This window comes from Peromyscus californicus, unplaced genomic scaffold (genome assembly GCF_007827085.1).
Source record: "Peromyscus californicus insignis strain IS unplaced genomic scaffold, ASM782708v3 Scaffold_6__1_contigs__length_162567912, whole genome shotgun sequence".
NCBI lineage: Eukaryota > Metazoa > Chordata > Mammalia > Rodentia > Cricetidae > Peromyscus > Peromyscus californicus.
Window position 1 is genome coordinate 64,410,171 of NW_026294584.1, and position 18,222 is coordinate 64,428,392.

Consider the following 18,222-nt stretch of genomic DNA (forward strand, 5'->3'; position numbering starts at 1 on the left):
TGTTCATTTTTGCTCTTTTACCTCTTAGGTTTGCATTTGTGCCTGTGTCAGTGTGTTCTCATACAGTGCAGGTACATGACTGCTTTTCTATGGTTTGAAATTATATCCAGATAAAGGTCCTTCCCGTTGGTGTTTTCTATTACTACAGTAAAGTGCTTGGACACTCAACATAGGAAGTTGTGTTTTTTTGGCTCGTAGTTTTAGAGGCTCCAGTTCATGATGGAGTGGCCCATTAGCTTTGGGCCTCTGATGAGGAAGCACATCATGTTAGAGGCACATCCAGGTAAAACCACTCGTATCATGAGCCAGGATTGTACTCATGTCCCACTATCCCCTGTGAACCTTCCTGCGACCTCTCACTAGGCCCTGTCTCCTCAGAATCTCATTACTTTCACCAGCACCACCCTGGAGACCATGTTTTTAACTGAATCATGACATTCGGAGGCCATTTATCAAAACTGAAGCCTTGAGTTCTTTTTGAGAGGAACAAAACGATATATTTTCTAGGATTTCTGTTTGACTGCTTAGTTTTAGACAGTCTAACCCCTTGTGTTTTATGTAAATGAATATAGGTGTAGAGGTTGTTCACATTGAAATCTTAGTATAGGGAGTAAAGGTATGTGGAAGTCTCTTGTATCTATCCTGTACTTCCACTTCTGGAGAACTTAAAGTAGTCACAGAGGTTTGTTTCCTGTAATGTGTCTATTAGCTAGGAAGTCTTCCAAGGCACAGATTAGACAGGAGATTTTCCAAATTTGCCCATTTCCAAAGTAATTACCTGCAGCAACTTCCGCTCCTGAGCATTGTTTTAGAATAATTTTAAGTCATAGACTCTTAGGTCAGTTGTGTTTAATCTGCCGTAGTTATTCTCTTAGTGGTGGTCAGATTGTCCTAATAGTCCCTCAGTTGGAATTTATCCTGGTTGGCTCCTAAGTCTGTCTGATGTTAGGATTTGTAGTTTTGGGCAGCTTCCTTCCTTCCTGCTATGCTGGTGTGAGGCAGCCTGGTTTTATTACTCTCCTAAGTATGGGTAGCAGTTGTCTCTGTTTGTGAACCAGCTTCTGTTCCCACATGGTCTTCAGTAAGATGTTTGCACATTCAAGATTCAGTGTTATGCATGTTTTTGATATTGTTTAAGCATAAAATACCTTCTGCCTGCTTGCATAGTGGAGAAGTTTAAAAGTTTGGAAGAGTGATTGTTATGAAAACCTGCTCTGGTGTTGTATCAGTGGAGATTTGCAAGAGAATACCATGATGCTGGCTCAGCATCTGAAAAAATTTAAGTTCAAGCAAGACAGAAGCACATTGAGAAGGTCTTAACTGAAAATCATTTAATGAATGCTTATTTAGGGAGCAGGCTTAAAGAATGAGGAGGATACCCAGAACATAGTAGTTCCTACCCAGGCCCCATGGGAAGGCAGGTCTGGGGAGCCAGGAAAGTTGTAGTGGTGGTGGTGGTGGTGGTGGTGCTATCCTTATACTGCCTTAGATTGGTGGTGATGGGGGGAGGGTTGATTTCTATCCTCCTGCTTGGTGACATTTCCCTAGGTGCTTTCCATTAGTCTGATTGAAGCCGGAGGTGGGACAGCTCTTGTGAACCATTCCTGGAGGACATAGTCCAGAATGGGTTGAAAGGGTCTAGAATGGACAGGAGCCAGGAGGGCAGGAGACTGGGCTTTCAAGCAATGGCCATGCTGTCATACCTAGACCAGTAACTGACAACTAAACACGTGGTCATCAAGAATTGGTTTCCTATTTTTTTTTTTTTTTTTTTTTTTTTTTTTTGGTTTTTTGAGACAGGGTTTCTCTGTGTAGCTTTGCGCCTGTCCTGGAACTCACTTGGTAGCCCAGGCTGGCCTCGAACTCACAGAGATCCGCCTGGCTCTGCCTCCCGAGTGCTGGGATTAAAGGCGTGCGCCACCACCGCCCGGCTGGTTTCCTATTTTTAAATGCTTTTGCTTATTAGCAAAAGTTGCATATTCTTTGTGGTTTTTTTGGGGGGTAATTTTGAACACCTCTCTTATTACTATCCCTATTAGTGTTTCCTGGGAACGTGGTATCACCTTCCATTTTCCTTTACTTAAGGCTGTGGCATGGAGGTATGCTTATTTTCAAAGAGGTACTAGCATATTTTTGGTCATGTAGAATCAGGTTCTTAAATAGGGCATTGGCTAGCAGCCTATTTTCCTGCCTTCGTAGGAGGAATGTAACATAGAAAATCAAATGCCAGATGTTACTGGCTTTAAAATATTGGAAGAAACTGTGAAGAAGTCAGAAAGGTGGGTTTTTGTTTGTTTCTTTGTTTTTGAGACAGTGTTTAGTTCTGGCTGCCCTGGAACTCTCTTTGTAGACCAGGCTGGTCTTGAACTCACAGAGATCTGCCTGCCTCTGCTTCCCGAGTGCTGGGATTAAAACTGTATGCCACCACTGCCAGAAAGGTGGTTTTTAAAGTCCTTGCCTTGCATCTCTTTCTTTTGTGTGACATTTGGCAGGTTATTTAAGGTCTTGTCCATATTTCTATTTGTGAATGAGGGTATGAGATTAACTACAGGGTAACTTACAGTAACCAGAGCCTACCATGTGAATGGAATGATTTGCCAGGTGGTTTCTAGTTCTGAAAGGCCTTTTATGGGAGTGTGCTTTTCTCTTAAAACTCCATCTCTGCATTCTTAGAGCTCCTAGTATTATGTTCAGCAACGTGCTAAAATAATTAGTGCTGGTGTTAATCTCAAAACCTATAGACTTTGTTAACCAGAGCCCAATCTAGTGGTAGCCATTTTCACTTAATCAAAAATAATGTTTTGATGTGTTTTCTCTGCCTTGGGGGCCAAAATGTTACATACTATTACAATATGTACTGGGGCTAAGAATGGAGAAACAGAACTGCTTTGGGAACAAAGGGAACAAAATGGGAATGGGGAGAAGAGGGAATACCTTATATACATGAATGGAAATGGCCTTACATAACCCTGAATAATAAAAAAGATTTAAAAAATGCAGTAGAAGGTATTTCAAGCTTGATGTGTTATAGATTCCCTCTGGAGCCTGGAGAAAACCTGCTCCTAGTCACTTCAGCACAAAAGCATGCTGGGAGACCTGGCAGGTGACCACTGTGATTTCCACACCACATTCCTTAGTTACTGCATATAATTTTATAGCATAATTTTAAATTTCGTTCTGTAAAAGATTTTTAAAAAATTTATGTTCTTGTGTGTGTGTGTGTGTGTGTGTGTGTGTGTGTGTGTGCCGCGCGCGCCATGTGAGTGTAGTGCCCTTGGAGGCCAGAAGGGAGTATTTGATCTCCTAGAGCTGGAATTGAAGGTGATTGTGAGTTGCCTGACATGGGTGCAGGGAACTGAACTCTGCAAAAGCAGGAAGTGCTCTTAACTGCTGAGCTACTGCTTCACTCAATTATTTTAAATTCTTTTGGTTTCTGCTAGTTTAATGAGTATCAAATGATTTCTTATGGGTTTTTTTCTTCTGATTAATGATATTGAGCAACTTTTCATTTACATCCTAAGTTTTTAAAGATAGGAGAAAGCTTAGGTGTTCCTTTGTATATATTTATATTTTGCTGATTTTTAATCAGATGCAAAGGGATTAAAGTACTCTACTGTGTTGCTAAGCTTCAGCTTAAATCTAATAATTTACCTTCTGTATTGAGCCTGAATTTGGCAGACAAAGACTTGTCCCCGTGACCTTGAAAATATCTTTATTCTTCATGTAGAGGAAGGAAAATGTAGTATAGCTACCTGAAAGTTCCCACACCCTGGAACCCCTCCTGGATTTCTGAGTGACTTCTCATTTTCTATTCTAATAGGAGTGACACTTTGCATTTCTCTTTCCCCAGTGAACTGGAAGATGACTTGCTTGGAGAAGATTTACTGTCTGGCAAAAAGGTAAGAAATAAGGTCACTTAGAAGAATTATTGTACCTAAAACACTTGCACATAGGATGAAGTGATAGAAAGCTGAGCATAGACCAGAAGTTTGTAAATGGAATGATTGTTACGTTGCTCTAGCGCCTCCCAGATGCTCAGCATGTGTTTGGTCGTGTAGTTACTCCTCCAGCTCAGCAGAATGGCTGCTCATTAGTAGATGCTGTTGAAATTATTGTGATGAGCAAGCATTTTAGTTCCTACTGTGTCTAGTGCACTCTAGCAGGTATCAGAATTGGGATAACAGTTGCATAAAACATGTGCTTAAAGGAATGTAACATTTATAGTTTTGATACTTTACATTGTAATTCTAGAATGCACTTCCCGGGAATATTCACTGATAACTTAAACGTAAATTTGCCAATATATACTATATACTATATAATAGATCTGCATATAAATACGGCTAGACATTCTCATAGAAACTTTTCTGGACCTTTTTGGTTAAATACTTTGAAGCATTATCTTTAATATGTGTGTATCTGCCTAAAATATACATCTAATCTGTTTCATAAATCATGTGGAAAGTAGAAATATGAAGCAAGAGATGAAAGTGAGAATTTTATTTTCCTTTTTTTTTGTGTGAGTGCTTGCATGTTTGGGTATGCTTATATGTGAATGTCTGTGTGGAGATCAGATGTTGACATTCTGCATCTCTTGCAGTCACTCTTCTCCTTAGTTATTGAAGCAAGGTCTCTTGCTGAACCTGAAGCTAGCTGATTCAGCTAGTCTAGCTAGTCAGCTTGCCCCATCTTCAAGCCCTTGGATTACAGTTGGCCATTGTGCCCACCCAGTTTTGCTTGTGTGCTGGGAATCTGAACTATAGCCCTTACACTTGATTAGCAAGTGCTTTATTCACCAAGGCACCTCCCCAGATCCTCTAAAGTGAATTAACAGTGTTTGGTTCACTAAATAGTTTAGAAACATTTTCTGTTTTCACTTAGTATTAACATAATTATTTTAAAATGGTATTTGTGAGTGTATACAAGTGTTTGTAAGAAAGAGATTGTGCATAGACATGTATGTACTTCTGTATGTTCATGTGTGCATGTGGAGGCCAAGGGTTGCTGCTATTTATCTTGTTCAATTGTTTGCCACCTTGTTTTTGAGACAGGTTTCCTCAATGAACCTGGAGCTTACCATTTTGGCTAGACTGGCTGGCTAGTCAGGGAGCCCAGGGGGATCTTCTGTCTTGACCTCTCTAGTGGTAGAATTCTAGGTTCATGCTGCTGCTACTACACCCGACCTTCATATGGTGCTGGGAATTAAACTCAGGTCTTTATGCTTGTGTGGAAAGCACTTCATTAAGCTTTCTCCCGAGGGCACCCAGGCAGGGGGATCGGGATCTGTCCCTGCTCTATGGATAGGCTTCTGGAATCCGGTGCCTATGGTGTGACACCTTGCACAGCCTTGGTGCAGTGGGAAGGGGCTTGGACCTGCCTAGGCTCAGTGTGCTGGACTTTGCTGACTCCCCATGGGAGACCTTGATTTGGGGGATGTGGGGATGTGGGGTGGCTTGGGAAAGAGGGCTGAGGGGTGAGAGGAGGGTGGAGGGGGGTGTCTGTGGATAGCATGTGGAGTGAGTAGAAAATTTCTTAATAAAGAAAAAAAAAGCTTTCTCCCGAGGTCCTCAACATAATTCTTTATACTTCATTTTCAAGTCTTAAAATTATTAGGGCACGCATTGTCAAGAACTATACTGGAGCTCATTACACTTGGAGTTAAGACTATTTCAGAAAGTATAGTAGACTTGGGCCGTGGGTCTATCCCCATCCTGCTCTCTGGCTATCTGTTAAATCTTAGGCCTCATCAACATTTCCTCTAGTAATTGAATGTGACTTAAGGTTCTTCCTGCTTCTATTGATCATTAGCCTGTGTCCCCCCCTGGTTTTGGGCTGATGCAATCTTCCCCATTTTAACACATGAATCCTGGTCAATAGTTAAGCAGTGTCTAAATCATAGCAACTTTAAAAGCACCAACAAATGTTCTTTTAAATTTTTTTGAGATTTTATAGATGAGTACTATATATACAGTATTCCCACTTCACCCTTTCCCCCTTCCAGCTTCTCTGGTATCTCCCTCACTGAGATCCTTTCTTTAGTTATTATTGATAAATACAAACACACATATGTACGATCTGCTGAGTCCATATAGCTTATATGTATATGTGTTTAAAGCTGACCACTTGGGATTAGATAACCTGTCAGGAGAGCTTGTCCTGTGATTCTTTCTCTAGCAGCCATTGCACTTCTTTGTTTTTCTAGGATGGGGCCTTGTGAGAGTTCCCCCATCCACGTTGGAATGTCAGCTGGTTATCATTGTGCAGGTCTTATTTAGATGACCATATTGTTCATGGGTGCATCTCCCTGACATGTATAGAAGACACTGTCTGATTGGTAAAGTCCTGGTCCTCTGGCTCTTACAGTCTTTTTACTTTCTTCCCAGATGTTCCCTGAGCCTTCAGACTAGGGGGATCATTTGGGGATGAGTAATCCACCGTCAGTTGTTTTCTGAATTTTGACCAGTTGTAGGTTTTTGTATTGGTCTTTGTCAGCTGCTAAAAGAATCATTCTTAATGAGGGGTCAGAGCTACATTACTTGTGAATATCAGGATAGGTTTTTAGAATGAAGTTGGGAATTCCACTGTGTGCTGGCTGGTCTTGTGTCAACTTGACACAAGCTAGTTATCTGAAAGGAGGGAAACTCAGTTGAGACTATGCCTCCATAAGATCCAGTTGTAAGACATTTTCTTAATTAGTGATTGATGGGGGATGGCCCAGCCCATTGTGGGTGTATCCCTGGGCTGGTGGTCCTGGGTTCTATAAGAAAGCAGACTAGCAAGCCATGGGGAGCAAACCAGTAAGCAACTCGCCTCCATGGCCTCTGCATCTGCTACTGCCTCCAGGTTCCTGCCCTGTGTGAGTTCCTGTGATTCCCTTTGATGATGGACTATGATGTGAAAGTGTAAACCAAATTAAACCCTTTCCTCTCCAACTTGTGTTGCTAAAGTTTTCCTGCCTGGCCCACAGTCAGGACAAACTCTCTCACCTGCCAGTCCCACAGCCACTCAGACCCGACCAAGTAAACACAGAGACTTATATTGATTACAAACTGTATGGCCGTGGCAGGCTTCTTGCTAACTGTTCTTACAGCTTAAATTAATCCATTTCCATTAATCTATACCTTGCCACATGGCTCGTGGCTTGCCGGCATCTTCACATGCTGTTTGTCATCGTGGCGGCTGGCAGTGTTTCTCTGACTCAGCCTTCCACTTCCCAGCTTTATTCTCCTCCTTGTCCCGCCTATACTTCCTGCCTATCCAATGGCCAATCAGTGTTTTATTTATTGACCAATCAGCAACACATTTGCCATACAGACCATCCCACAGCAAACTTGCTTTTTGGTCATGGTGTTTTCATCACATCAATAGAAGCCCTAACTAAGACACACTGGTTTAGGACAGTGGAAGTGGTAGGTCCTCCTCTAGGGTCCATGACCTCACCAGGTACAGATCAGTTGTCTAGTTGTACAGTTTTCATGCTTGAGTTTCCTCCTATTGAGTAGGCCTTAAGTCTAATTAGGTAGTTATTGGTTACCCTTGAGGTATAAGTGCCACTATTGTACCCTTGGGTATATTTTGCCATGCTGGTCATTGTTGTAATTTGTAGGTTTTACAGCTGGGTAGAATTTTTAATTACTTTTCTCCATTGACAGTTTATATGGCACCTATAGATACCAGGAGAGCTATTCCTCAGAGAGGGGGCTTCCTGGTCAGTCCTAACTTGATTCTTTCAAGTTTTCTTTTGGAAGTATATGATGTTTTCAGCAATAGGGTCTTACCTTTAAGTCTCTTTGGATTCCCCTGCCCAACAGATCGAAGGGAGGTTTCCCATGATTGACACACTGTTAGATAGTTCATGGTTCTTGGAGGAGCATTATCACCCCTAGTGGAGTAATTTCATTCCAATTATGTATATATGCATATGCATACTTGCTATATATGTATGGTTTTTTGCTTTTATTGTTTTTTGAGACAGAGTCTCTCTATATAGCCCTGACTGTCTTGGAACTCACTCTGTAGATCAGGCTGGCTTCTAACTCAAAGAGCCTGTCTCTGCTCCCACCACTCCCAGCAATATATGTGTGTTTTTAGGTAAGCATAAAATAGTGTGTTTCTCTTTGGCTTTTTCAGTCATCTCTCTCTTTCCTTCCTCTTTAGTATCATCCTCTTTTTCCCCTTCCTCGATAAAGTCGTCTCCCCATTTCCATTTTCCCCTTCATAGCACCTGTGCTGTACTATCCCTCTCTCTAGCACTCTCGCCTCACCTGACCCTATTACTTTGCTGGTTTCTGTGATTACTCCAGGTTGTCTGCTCATGTTAACCTCTTCAGTGGAAACTCGAGTGTATAAGGAAGAAGAGAGAATGGTATATCATTCTGATGGGGCTTTTTCCAGTGTCATCAGTGTTTAGTTAGAGGTGGTCTTGCTTCAACATTACTCTCTCACTCCTTCCTGAGTTATTTTGAAGGGTACTTCAGATATGCTGTTTTAATGCATAAATCTTAATGTGCTTTTAGGGATCTTCTTTGGAAGTCAGTCAGGGGGTAGTTCTGGTCTCAGGGTGTGGGCATTTCAATATTTTTTTTTATATTTCCAAATTGCTGCCTAGAAATGTTTGATTAGCTTTTGTTCCTAATAACAGAATCTTTGTCAGTGTGACTGATCTTAATGATTGCTGGTGGTTTAATTCATAATTATTTGATTTCTAGTAAGGTTTAGCAAGTTTATTGCTCTTGTCTGTGACTGCACTGGGTGCCAGCACTCTACTTTCCACTGGAACAGGTGGAAAGAGGTATGTATGCTTTTGTAGTGGCATGTAGGCCCTCATGACAGTGCAGACCATCTAGGGCTGGGTTTTAATTGTGTTGAAAAGGCAAGGCTGCAAACTGAGGAAGAGAATGGCTGAGGTGGAGCTAGGTCGCTAGTTTGTAAGTCCTTTCATTTGTTTTACTCTGGCATCACCTCATGTCTGGACAGATATTCTGATACACCAAGGAGTCTCTGTCTTAAGTACCAATGTCTGAAAAATGTTAGAGGACCTTTTTGTCTCCATCTTTAAACCCCTGGTACCCTGTGGAAAGTTCTTATTCTTAGGCGTTTTGGAGGGAACTTTTTTCTGTCTTCTTGGGAAGATGAGGCAAAGGATATCACAAGCACTCACTGCCACTCTTTATACCTTGCTTGGAACCTACAAGCTTTGTTTGAGTAGAGTTCTCCCAACCTTTCTGCTTACCTGAAAAATGGTTCACGCCAGTTCAGTGGGATGTGCTGAAAACCATCTCTGGCTTCTCTGCTTTAGTCTAGTTTCCCTTTGAGGAGTAAAGCTTTTCCAGAGGAGTGGGTGTTGGTTCACTGCCTCCACTGCTTTTGCGTAGTAGGCTCACAATTGACAGAAAGACTCAATCCTGAGAACTGAGATTTGACGACCACTGGGACCTACCCCAACATATTTTTTTTGTTGTTTGTTTGTTTGATAAATTACTACTGGGATGATTTTAGAACCGGTAGTTGGGAGTTTAAACACACAGGTGCATGCATACCCACAGAATCCCCTTGAAGTTTAAATACATGTGCTCCTTCGTGCACGTGCACACACGCGTGTACAGAAGTGGCCCCTGAAGTTTAAACATACAGTATACACAAGGCATGCACACACATGTTTCACACACGGTGAAGTAGCCCTCTTTGAAGTTCATTGAATTACCAATTTTTAAGCATTTCCTGAGGTTTTATTTGCTGAATTGGAGAGTAAGCTTAGGCTTGTCCATAGCAGGCATGGCTACTGGGTAGTATCTGCTTCACTGTCAGAACTGGCCCTTTTGGATAGCTGGTTGTATCACTAACAGCAAATTTATTTTTGGTCTGTGAATTGCTGTGCTTTGTTCTCATACAGATCCATCCTGCTGTGTTGGAAGCATGGCTTTAGGTAGCTTATTTGATTTCAGAGATAGATGAGGTCTCATGAGCTAATAAATTTTCCTAGAATTATTTTTGACTATCAGAAGTACCTTAATAAAAAATACACAGTGAAGTTTAAGGTAGTTTAACCTATTTTGCAAGCTGTAGATGTCAGACTGATTGTTCATTTAAGGAGTAGAAAATCAAGTCAGTTTTTCTTTCTGAGGGGTGGGGGGAGAGATAGAGATTGAGAGAGAGATTGAAAGAGAGAGATTGAGAGATTGACTACCCTTTGGAAGGGTGTGCCCCATTTAGACTTCAGAATGCCTTTAGTAGAAGAGGAACATTGAACCACTCCTCAGTCTGTACTATTGAGACATGTTTAGCCAAATCTAGAATTTAGAACTCTAGCAAATCACTCTGCTGCCTTTGTGTACTAGTTAGGTGGTGACAACACTGAAAGAGCTGAGCTGTTATTTGTGGTTTCCTGTCATCTATATGGGGAAGCCAAAGGTATTTCCCTGATTGGTCTAATTTCCGATCTAGTCACCTTACAAACAGCTTGTACTGGATTTGTATCTCTTGCATTTTTTTTTAAAAACTTCAGATTTTTGTTTCTGTCACTGTTAGTCCTTTTAAGGCCATTCTTCTTTGAGTATTTTGGTGGAGAAATTGTTTAGCAGATACCCTTCCAAGGATGTTTTACCTAGTTCTTTTATCCTAGAATTAGAATAAATTTGACCATTATACTTGTTGCTTGATACTTGTCTGTGGCATTTAAAAATTTCTCAGGGGTTAGCCAGTAGGCTGTCTATGGGCTCACTGGATTCTCTGTGGCAATGCCAGACTGAACAAACCTGAATGACAAGAGGTCAAGCAGCAAGAGGGTTAGAAACAAACCTCTCAGGGTAACCTTGTGCTTGGTAACAAGTCTTTTTATGGGAGTGACACACATTAATTAGATTTCTTGTTTTAATTAGAATCAGTCGGATTTGTCAGATGAAGAACTGAATGATGATCTTCTACAGAGTGATAATGAAGATGAAGAAAATTTCAGGTACTCAATATTAAATCATTAAAACTAGGCCATAGCCGGGCAGTGGTGGCACACGCCTTTAATCCCAGCACTGGGGAGGCAGAGCTAGGGGGATCTCTGTGAGTTTGAGGCCAGCCTGGTCTACAAAGCGAGTTCCAGGAAAGGCACAAAAGCTACACAGAGAAACCCTGTCTTGAAAAACAAAAACAAAAACAAAAAAACTAGACCATATTTAAATCAAATGGGAACTGTTTATATACTTTGTAATTATAATGAGTAATTGAATAATGTGGTATTGGATTTCTAACATACATTACACTCTGAGTGAGATATTGGTATATTCTGATATGGAAGCCATATAGAGTGTTCCTATAAATAGATCAGTGGCTTAAACTTATGTTATTCAGAGCAGTTTGTGAAGGCTTAGTGTTTTGTCTGCTTGGAGTTAGTGGTCTCTGACATGATGCAGGTGACTGCAGTTTGATGTTGCTCTCCTTGTTTTCCTTTCAGACAGTTTTTTTTGATGCCACTCTGGAGAGGTACTTTGGAGATACTCAGAAAAATTTCCAGTTTTAGGAAGAACCATGGGGAAAATACCCACATATCTCTGGGTTACAAATATGATTGCAAATACATCATATAAAGGCCATAGATTTGAAACTTGTTTTCCCACATAGTTTGTGGCTAAAAGTAGAGTTTTAAATTATTTTACCAGTGAGATTCTCTTCTTTGATATAATGAATTGTATTTTGATCTTTTGAATGAAGTTGGCCTTGAAATATATCTTTGGAGTTTGGCCAGATGCTTGAAGTCTATGGTGTACTCAGTTTTGCTGTTTAGGCTGCTTGATTGAAGTCTATGGTGTGCTCAGTTTTGCTGTATAGGCTGCTTGCTGTGAGCACAGATTTACTCTGTGGTCTTTGATTTAAACTTTTTTTAATTAAAAAAAATTATATATAATATTTTGCCTGAATGCATGTCTGTGTGCCACTTGTGTGTCCTCTGAGGTCAGAAGAGGCCATCAGATCCTCTGAAACTGGAGGTACAGATGGTTGTGAGCGACATGAGGGTGCTGGGAATAGAACCTGGGTCCTCTGGAAGAACAAGCCAGTGTTCTTAACAGCTGAGCCATATCTCCAGCCCCTGTATTTGAACTCTTACCTTGAAATGTTTGCCCTTTAGGACTTAGTGATATAATAGGTATAATAGGGGTTTTGTGACGTTAAGGCCTTTTGCTGTCTAATGAAGAAATTGCCAGTTTGTTTGGTTTAGTTTTTGAGATTGATTGTATTGTAGTGTAGACTGTTCTGTAACTCATGCCAATCCTCTTTCCTCAGCATTCTGAGTGCTGGGATTATAGACATGAGCCACCACAGCTGGTGGTGTATCAATAATTTTTTGTTAATGTATTTGTGATTAGCATACATTTATTTGAACATTGAGATGTACTTTGACACAGATTTTTGTTTTGATTTTCTTAGAGAAGAGCTTACAATTTGCATCATACATTTTAAAAAAGAAACCAAATTGTTCTCAACATTCTAATTGTGGGGGCTAGAGAAATGGCTCAGCAGTTAAGAGCACTTACTGATCCTGCAGAGGACTCTTGATTTATTTATTTTCCAGCACCTATATCAGGCTACCTACAATCATCTGTAATTCCAGTTCCAGGGGATCCTATCTTCTCTTCTGGCCTGTGGGCACCAGGCTACATGTAATGCACATACTACATGCAGGCAATCAAAATTTAAATAAGTCTTAAAAACAATCCTAACTATGATTTTCTGATTGAGTAGTACTCTTGCTTTCTGTAAACAGTCATACTATCCAGGTTCCGTCTGTTTCATTGTATAAAAGTAGGTGCTGGACATGGTGGCACTCGCCTTTAATACCAGCACTCCAATGGCAGAGGCAGGCAGATCTCTGAGTTTGAGGCCAACCTAATCTACAGAGTGAGTTCCTGGATAGCCAGGGCTACACAAGGAAACCCTGTCTCAAAAAATAGAAAACAAAACAAACAAAATAGTAGATGAAGATTCAAAGTGTTTAGGTTCAAGTCTTGGATGTTTGACAGCTAGACAGCTACTTCGTTGGGCTGACTTCATTCTTTTGGTCAGATAACAGAGCTGACAAGTGGAGATACTGTCTGCATTGTGGGTCAGTGGCCTTGGGCCATTTGGAATCTATTGCAGCTATATTTTCATGGATTATTAAGAGTGTACTCACCCAGTGGAATGACTTGTAACCAGTGGTTACAACTCAATTATGTAATGATGCAGCTTTGTGCTTCCTCTCAATATATCTTTTATTTGTTTTTTCTTCTAGTTCTCAGGGTGTCACCATCAGTCTGAATACCACTTCTGGCGTAGTTACATCATTTGAGCTGTCTGACAATACCAACGACCAATCTGGGGAACAGGAATCTGAATATGAACAAGGAGAAGATGAGCTAGCCTACCACAAACCCGAGGAACAAGAACTGTATACTCAAGAGTACCCAGAGGAAGGACAGTATGAAGGCCATGATGCAGAGTTGACAGAAGACCAAATAGAATATGGGGATGAGCCAGAGGAGGAGCAGCTGTACAATGATGAAGTGCTAGACATCGAAATCAATGAACCTTTAGATGAATTTACAGTGAGTCTTTTCTCTTTTGAATGGCCAAAGATAACATGGCTTCCTGCGCATAGGTTTCTAGACTGATTTGAAGTCTGTTTACCTCCCATGGGAAGGAGAGAAATTAGACCTTATTATCACTGTCTGCCAGTTTCTTTATCAGAGCTATGACAAAGTTTGTGTTGACAGCTTGTTTGGCCAGAGTTAATGCTCCTTTGTCATTCTGGAAGGCTGCAAAGAATCGTGACCTTGAGGATTGCACCCTAAGGAAGAAAACAGCTTTGTGTGGTGGAGGCACACTGTCAATGTTAGAAGTACTTAATGCAGAGCTTTTATCCAGGCTTTAGACAAGATCTGATAAAGTCCTTCTAAGGTGAAAAGATTATTGACCTGCTAAAGACATCTTTAAGGTGCTAATATTCCACAGTGATTGATGTCCTGTTTTCATTCATCCCTTTCTTACTGAGAACTGTCTAAACCTGAATAAAGAGGTTGAGGTTAGTTTAGAAAATGTCACACATAATTTGTTATCTATAATCAGCAAGCTAAGATGGTGGTGGTCTTTATTTCAGAAAGATGGCTTTGGTAGGTAGTGTTTATTTTCATTAAACACCAGGAAAAAAAGAGGTATTGGTGTAAGATTGGTCATCTGTCATAATGGTACATTATCAGAAGAGGTTTGTGTTTTATAAAAAGCACCTAATGACGTTTATGCTGGAAAGATGTTATTGCTGCATTGTGTAATCCCTAAGGGTTTCATTTCATTGGGGTCTCATGAAAGCAGAGTGGAGGTGGGGCTGCTGAGATGGGCTGGAGGTGTGTAGCATCAGGACTTGTAGAACCTTGTTGGTAGGAATAGCAGTCTCACTTGTGGTGTCATCGTTAGTGTGTGCCTGCATTTGAGGACAGCAGCCAACAGTTGATAAATCTTGGTCACTTATGTGTGAAGCAGGCTGCTTCACACGGGGTTGGTGATAAAGAGCCTGAAAATATTTGGTTCAGTCATGACTGTGCTTTGATGTCTCAGGAGGTAGAGGCTTATTCTTCAGAAAGTATGTGTAGTTTGTGGTCAGTAGAGTCATGAAACAGCATTATGGAGCCTGCTGTCTGTGGTCCTATAATGATGTATTTTAGTAATCAGCCCTTTAGTAGATGGGCAGTGTCTTCTGATCAGGGTGTGCTTGCTTATGTGAGACACTGTAATTTAAAAAGTTTGTTGATTTAACCCAAGGTCTTTGAAAATGTGCCTATTTTCTTGTAGTATTTGACTGTTAGTATTCATTTGTAACATTAGCTGTTTACTTCTTGGATCCTTTACTCTTTAAATAGTCAGCACATCTTTACTAACGGATAGCCATATTAATATTGTTGAACCAGAAAAAGCATGGAAAGTGTGTGCAGGGTGAGTTTCCTCAGCCACTTACTTAGTTCTTGTGGTCTTGTGAAGAGAGAATTTATAATCAGTGAGAAATTTTCCTCTTAAATATTTTGTTGTCCAACTTAGGGCCGCATAAAGTCCCAGGAGTAATACAAAATCCATTTAAATAATTCAGCATCCTGTGGTCCAAGATTAAGGTACTGAAAAGAATAAAATATTTCAATTGAAACGTTTATAGAACTCTTTTACATTAAAATGAAAATTTTTCAGAATTAAAAAAACTCAAAAACTTTGAAATTTTATTTAGAAATTCTGAGTGTGCTAGTATTTCACAGCTGAATGTTCTGTGAACAGTGGCTGCCTACCTTACTATTTGGTGTTAGAGCCACAGCTATCATTTTCTTTCTTCATGGATACCACAGTGGTACTGTCTGAAGTGACTGCCCTGGGTGGGAAAAGATCAGTATTAAGCTGTGGAATGCTTTGCTCTTGTCCAGCAGCCAGGCCTTGTCTCAGACTACTGTTCCTGATGTGCATATTGTCATTATACTAGTAAACACTTGAATAGATGGTGTCCCATGTACCCTGGGGGTTTGTAGTTTATTGAGTGATTTAAACTGGTTCCTTGTCCTAGTCAGAATTTGTTAACCTGCTCTCGAAAGCCAAACTTAACTCTGAAATGTGAACCCACAAGCATGGGCTTTCTTTTGAGAGCCCACCTATAAAAACATATATTTGGTGCATAACTGGCCATAGAATCTTTAAGACCACAGAGTTTGTAACCAGAAGGGTTTCTGTTACCTGTGAAGAAAGGGAGATCCGAGGAAGTGTTGAGAGACTGGTCAGCAGAGCTCTGGAGGTCTGTTCTATTGTGTTAAGTGAATTTTGCAAGCATCATTGTTGATGAGCATGATTTCATTTTATAATCTACTCTGGTAGCCCCAAGAACTGTATTGCTCAGTAGCCAACAGAATAGTGTTTGTTGATGACATTAGAGTGTATTCACTGTGAAGTTAGCACCAAATGAGATTTTTTTGTAAAGCATTGTTTTGTAAAATTGAGTTCAAATTTACCATTTGTGTAGAGAGTAGCAGACTATTCCATTGTGTTATTGTTATTCCATTGGCTATGTTAATTAGCATCTCTACTTCTTTTTGATGGGATGCTAATAATTTTTGTGCAAAGTGGAATGCAGTGTTAGGATCATCTTGAGAAACAGGTGGGTCAGCTCTCCCTACCTCATTACTTGTTAGTAATGCCAGCAGCAGTCTGCTTTCTTTGCCAGTGTGGTGATCTCCAGTCGCCTTGCCTGCTACCTTGTCTAAGCCCAGAAGAGACAAGCTTGCCTACTGATAAGCCCTTTCCATTTACGAAAAACTTGGAATCATCCTTTCACCCAAGAGAAAGAAAGGCCTGATGAAGAATCCACTGTAGTGTAGTGTCTGAAAAGCACTTTGCTGTATTAAATTGTCTACTCCTGTTGTCTGTTGGCCTTAGGATGTTGTGGGGCATGAAAGTCCAGCTTCTGCTGCTTCCAAGCTCCTCAGTGAGGACACAAGCCTTGCTTTTGAAAGGCCTTTTTCCTTTGGGTGTGGATGTAAAGGCTGCTCACCAGGGGCTTGGTTCTGCAGCTGAGCCAGTGTCACTCTCCTCATTTCTGGACCACCATGTACGCTTGGTTTGTATGACCATGCAGAGGAAGCTCCTATGCTGTGTGCTCAGTCAGGGCATCACCACAGTAGAATGTGTTACAATAACTCCGCATGAATCGTACATGAAAAGTGGTTGAAAACACCCAAAAGCTTTGTGAGAAAAATGTTTCTTCTCTTTAATGGCCGTTAGGATGAAGAATACTTGCAGGCTTATGGTGGGCAACAAGGGCTGCAAGTGCGGGAAGACTGTGAGGCTGAAGATGACTTAGATGAGATTACTGATTCCCAGGTTGCTTCTGAGACCCACGAGGTACTTGTTCAACTTCTACAGTTTCCTGAGTTTCTTTCCTTCCAGATTTAAAATGAGCACTTTTTGATTTTTTAAAGTATTAGTGAAAAGTTGATGAGTCTGTGAACTGGGCATTATGGTAGAAACCCAAGCCTGTGCCTAGAGAAGTGAGATGTGGTGCCTGGTGCCTATATGTGTCCTGGATCAGTAATGCTTGTCTTTTTAAAATGTTTCTTTTTATTACTGCATGTTTATGGTGTGTGTGTGTGTGTGTGTGTGTGTGTGTGTGTGTGTGTGTATTTGTCTACGAGTGTCTCTGTATGCCACACTCATTGTCAGTGAGGACAGCCTGAGAGTCTCTTCTCTCCTACCGTTTTGTGGGTTCTGAATGGTCAAACTCAATTCACCAGGCTTGTATAAGTGCTTCGCCTGCTGAGTATAGCAGCTGGCCCCCGAGTGGTAGTGTTGAAAGTGATTTTTAGAGCTGACTTTCAAAAAAGTGTGATTTCAGTGCCTTGAAATCAGTGCTGTAATTATCTTAATTAGTTAATATTAGCTAATTTGGACCATTATTCAAGAAACATTGCAAGGTTTTCTGTTTTAGGTTCTGTCTTAGGTGTTGGAGAAACAGTGATGACCTTGGTTTCGGCCTCCAAGGGACTTGCAGTCTAACATAGGAGGAAGTTGCTAAAAACTACCGTTACACACAGCAGAAAGTGACAGCTCCCATGTTGGGGAGGGTCCATGTCTAAGGTTATATGGAAGAAATGACCTCTGAAGTCCTCTTGAAAGAACAGTGGGCCTCTGCTAATTCTCTCACTGAGAACTTGTAGGCACTGTGGCTAGGTCTATAATAGGCAATAAAATCTTCTTAGCCCTGGGAACTTTCTTAAAACTTAACATTTTTTTCCTCCAATAGTTTCCTTAATGTTCTTTGCTGCCTGCCAGAGAAGAGTTACACAAAAGCCAGTATTTCCTGGCTTAAGCCATTTTATTACATTGGGTGTTAATATCAGGACTTTAGAACTAGACTACATTTTCTTTTCTCTGTTAGTTCTGGGTGTAAAACAGGAGCTTTTCCCTTAAGCTGAATTTGGACTTTTTCTTTTGTACTTTGTGTCTCACTCTCACTCTGAAAAATAAATGAAAACTTAGCGGAAAAAAAAAATTAGTATAAGAGACATATTCACCCTGATTGTGAAGTTGTAGAAGAAGGTGTCTAATCCAGGGATCATGACAAAGTTGAAGGAGACCCAGGACAGGCAGCCTGGTTGCCCATAGCTTTCAGTATCATTCTGCCCAGGACACTGCTCACCCAACTTTCTCGAGCCTGCAAGGATGCTTGAGATAGAA

The 18,222-nt window shown here is 40.8% G+C and overlaps 1 protein-coding gene across 4 annotated transcripts in view; it reads left to right on the top strand.

The window, feature by feature from the left end:
* Positions 1–18,222, top strand: part of Rbm33 (RNA binding motif protein 33) — a 112,131-nt gene that overhangs the window by 14,997 nt on the left and 78,912 nt on the right. For 2 of the 4 annotated variants that reach the window (XM_052718980.1, XM_052718981.1), the window contains exons 3-6: positions 3,851–3,899; positions 10,878–10,954; positions 13,259–13,571; positions 16,771–16,890. In XM_052718980.1, coding sequence (XP_052574940.1) covers positions 3,851–3,899; positions 10,878–10,954; positions 13,259–13,571; positions 16,771–16,890 — 559 coding nt within the window. The remainder of the gene's footprint in view (positions 1–3,850; positions 3,900–10,877; positions 10,955–13,258; positions 13,572–16,770; positions 16,891–18,222) is intronic. The other 2 variants (XM_052718982.1, XM_052718983.1) reach the window with 1 other exon arrangement.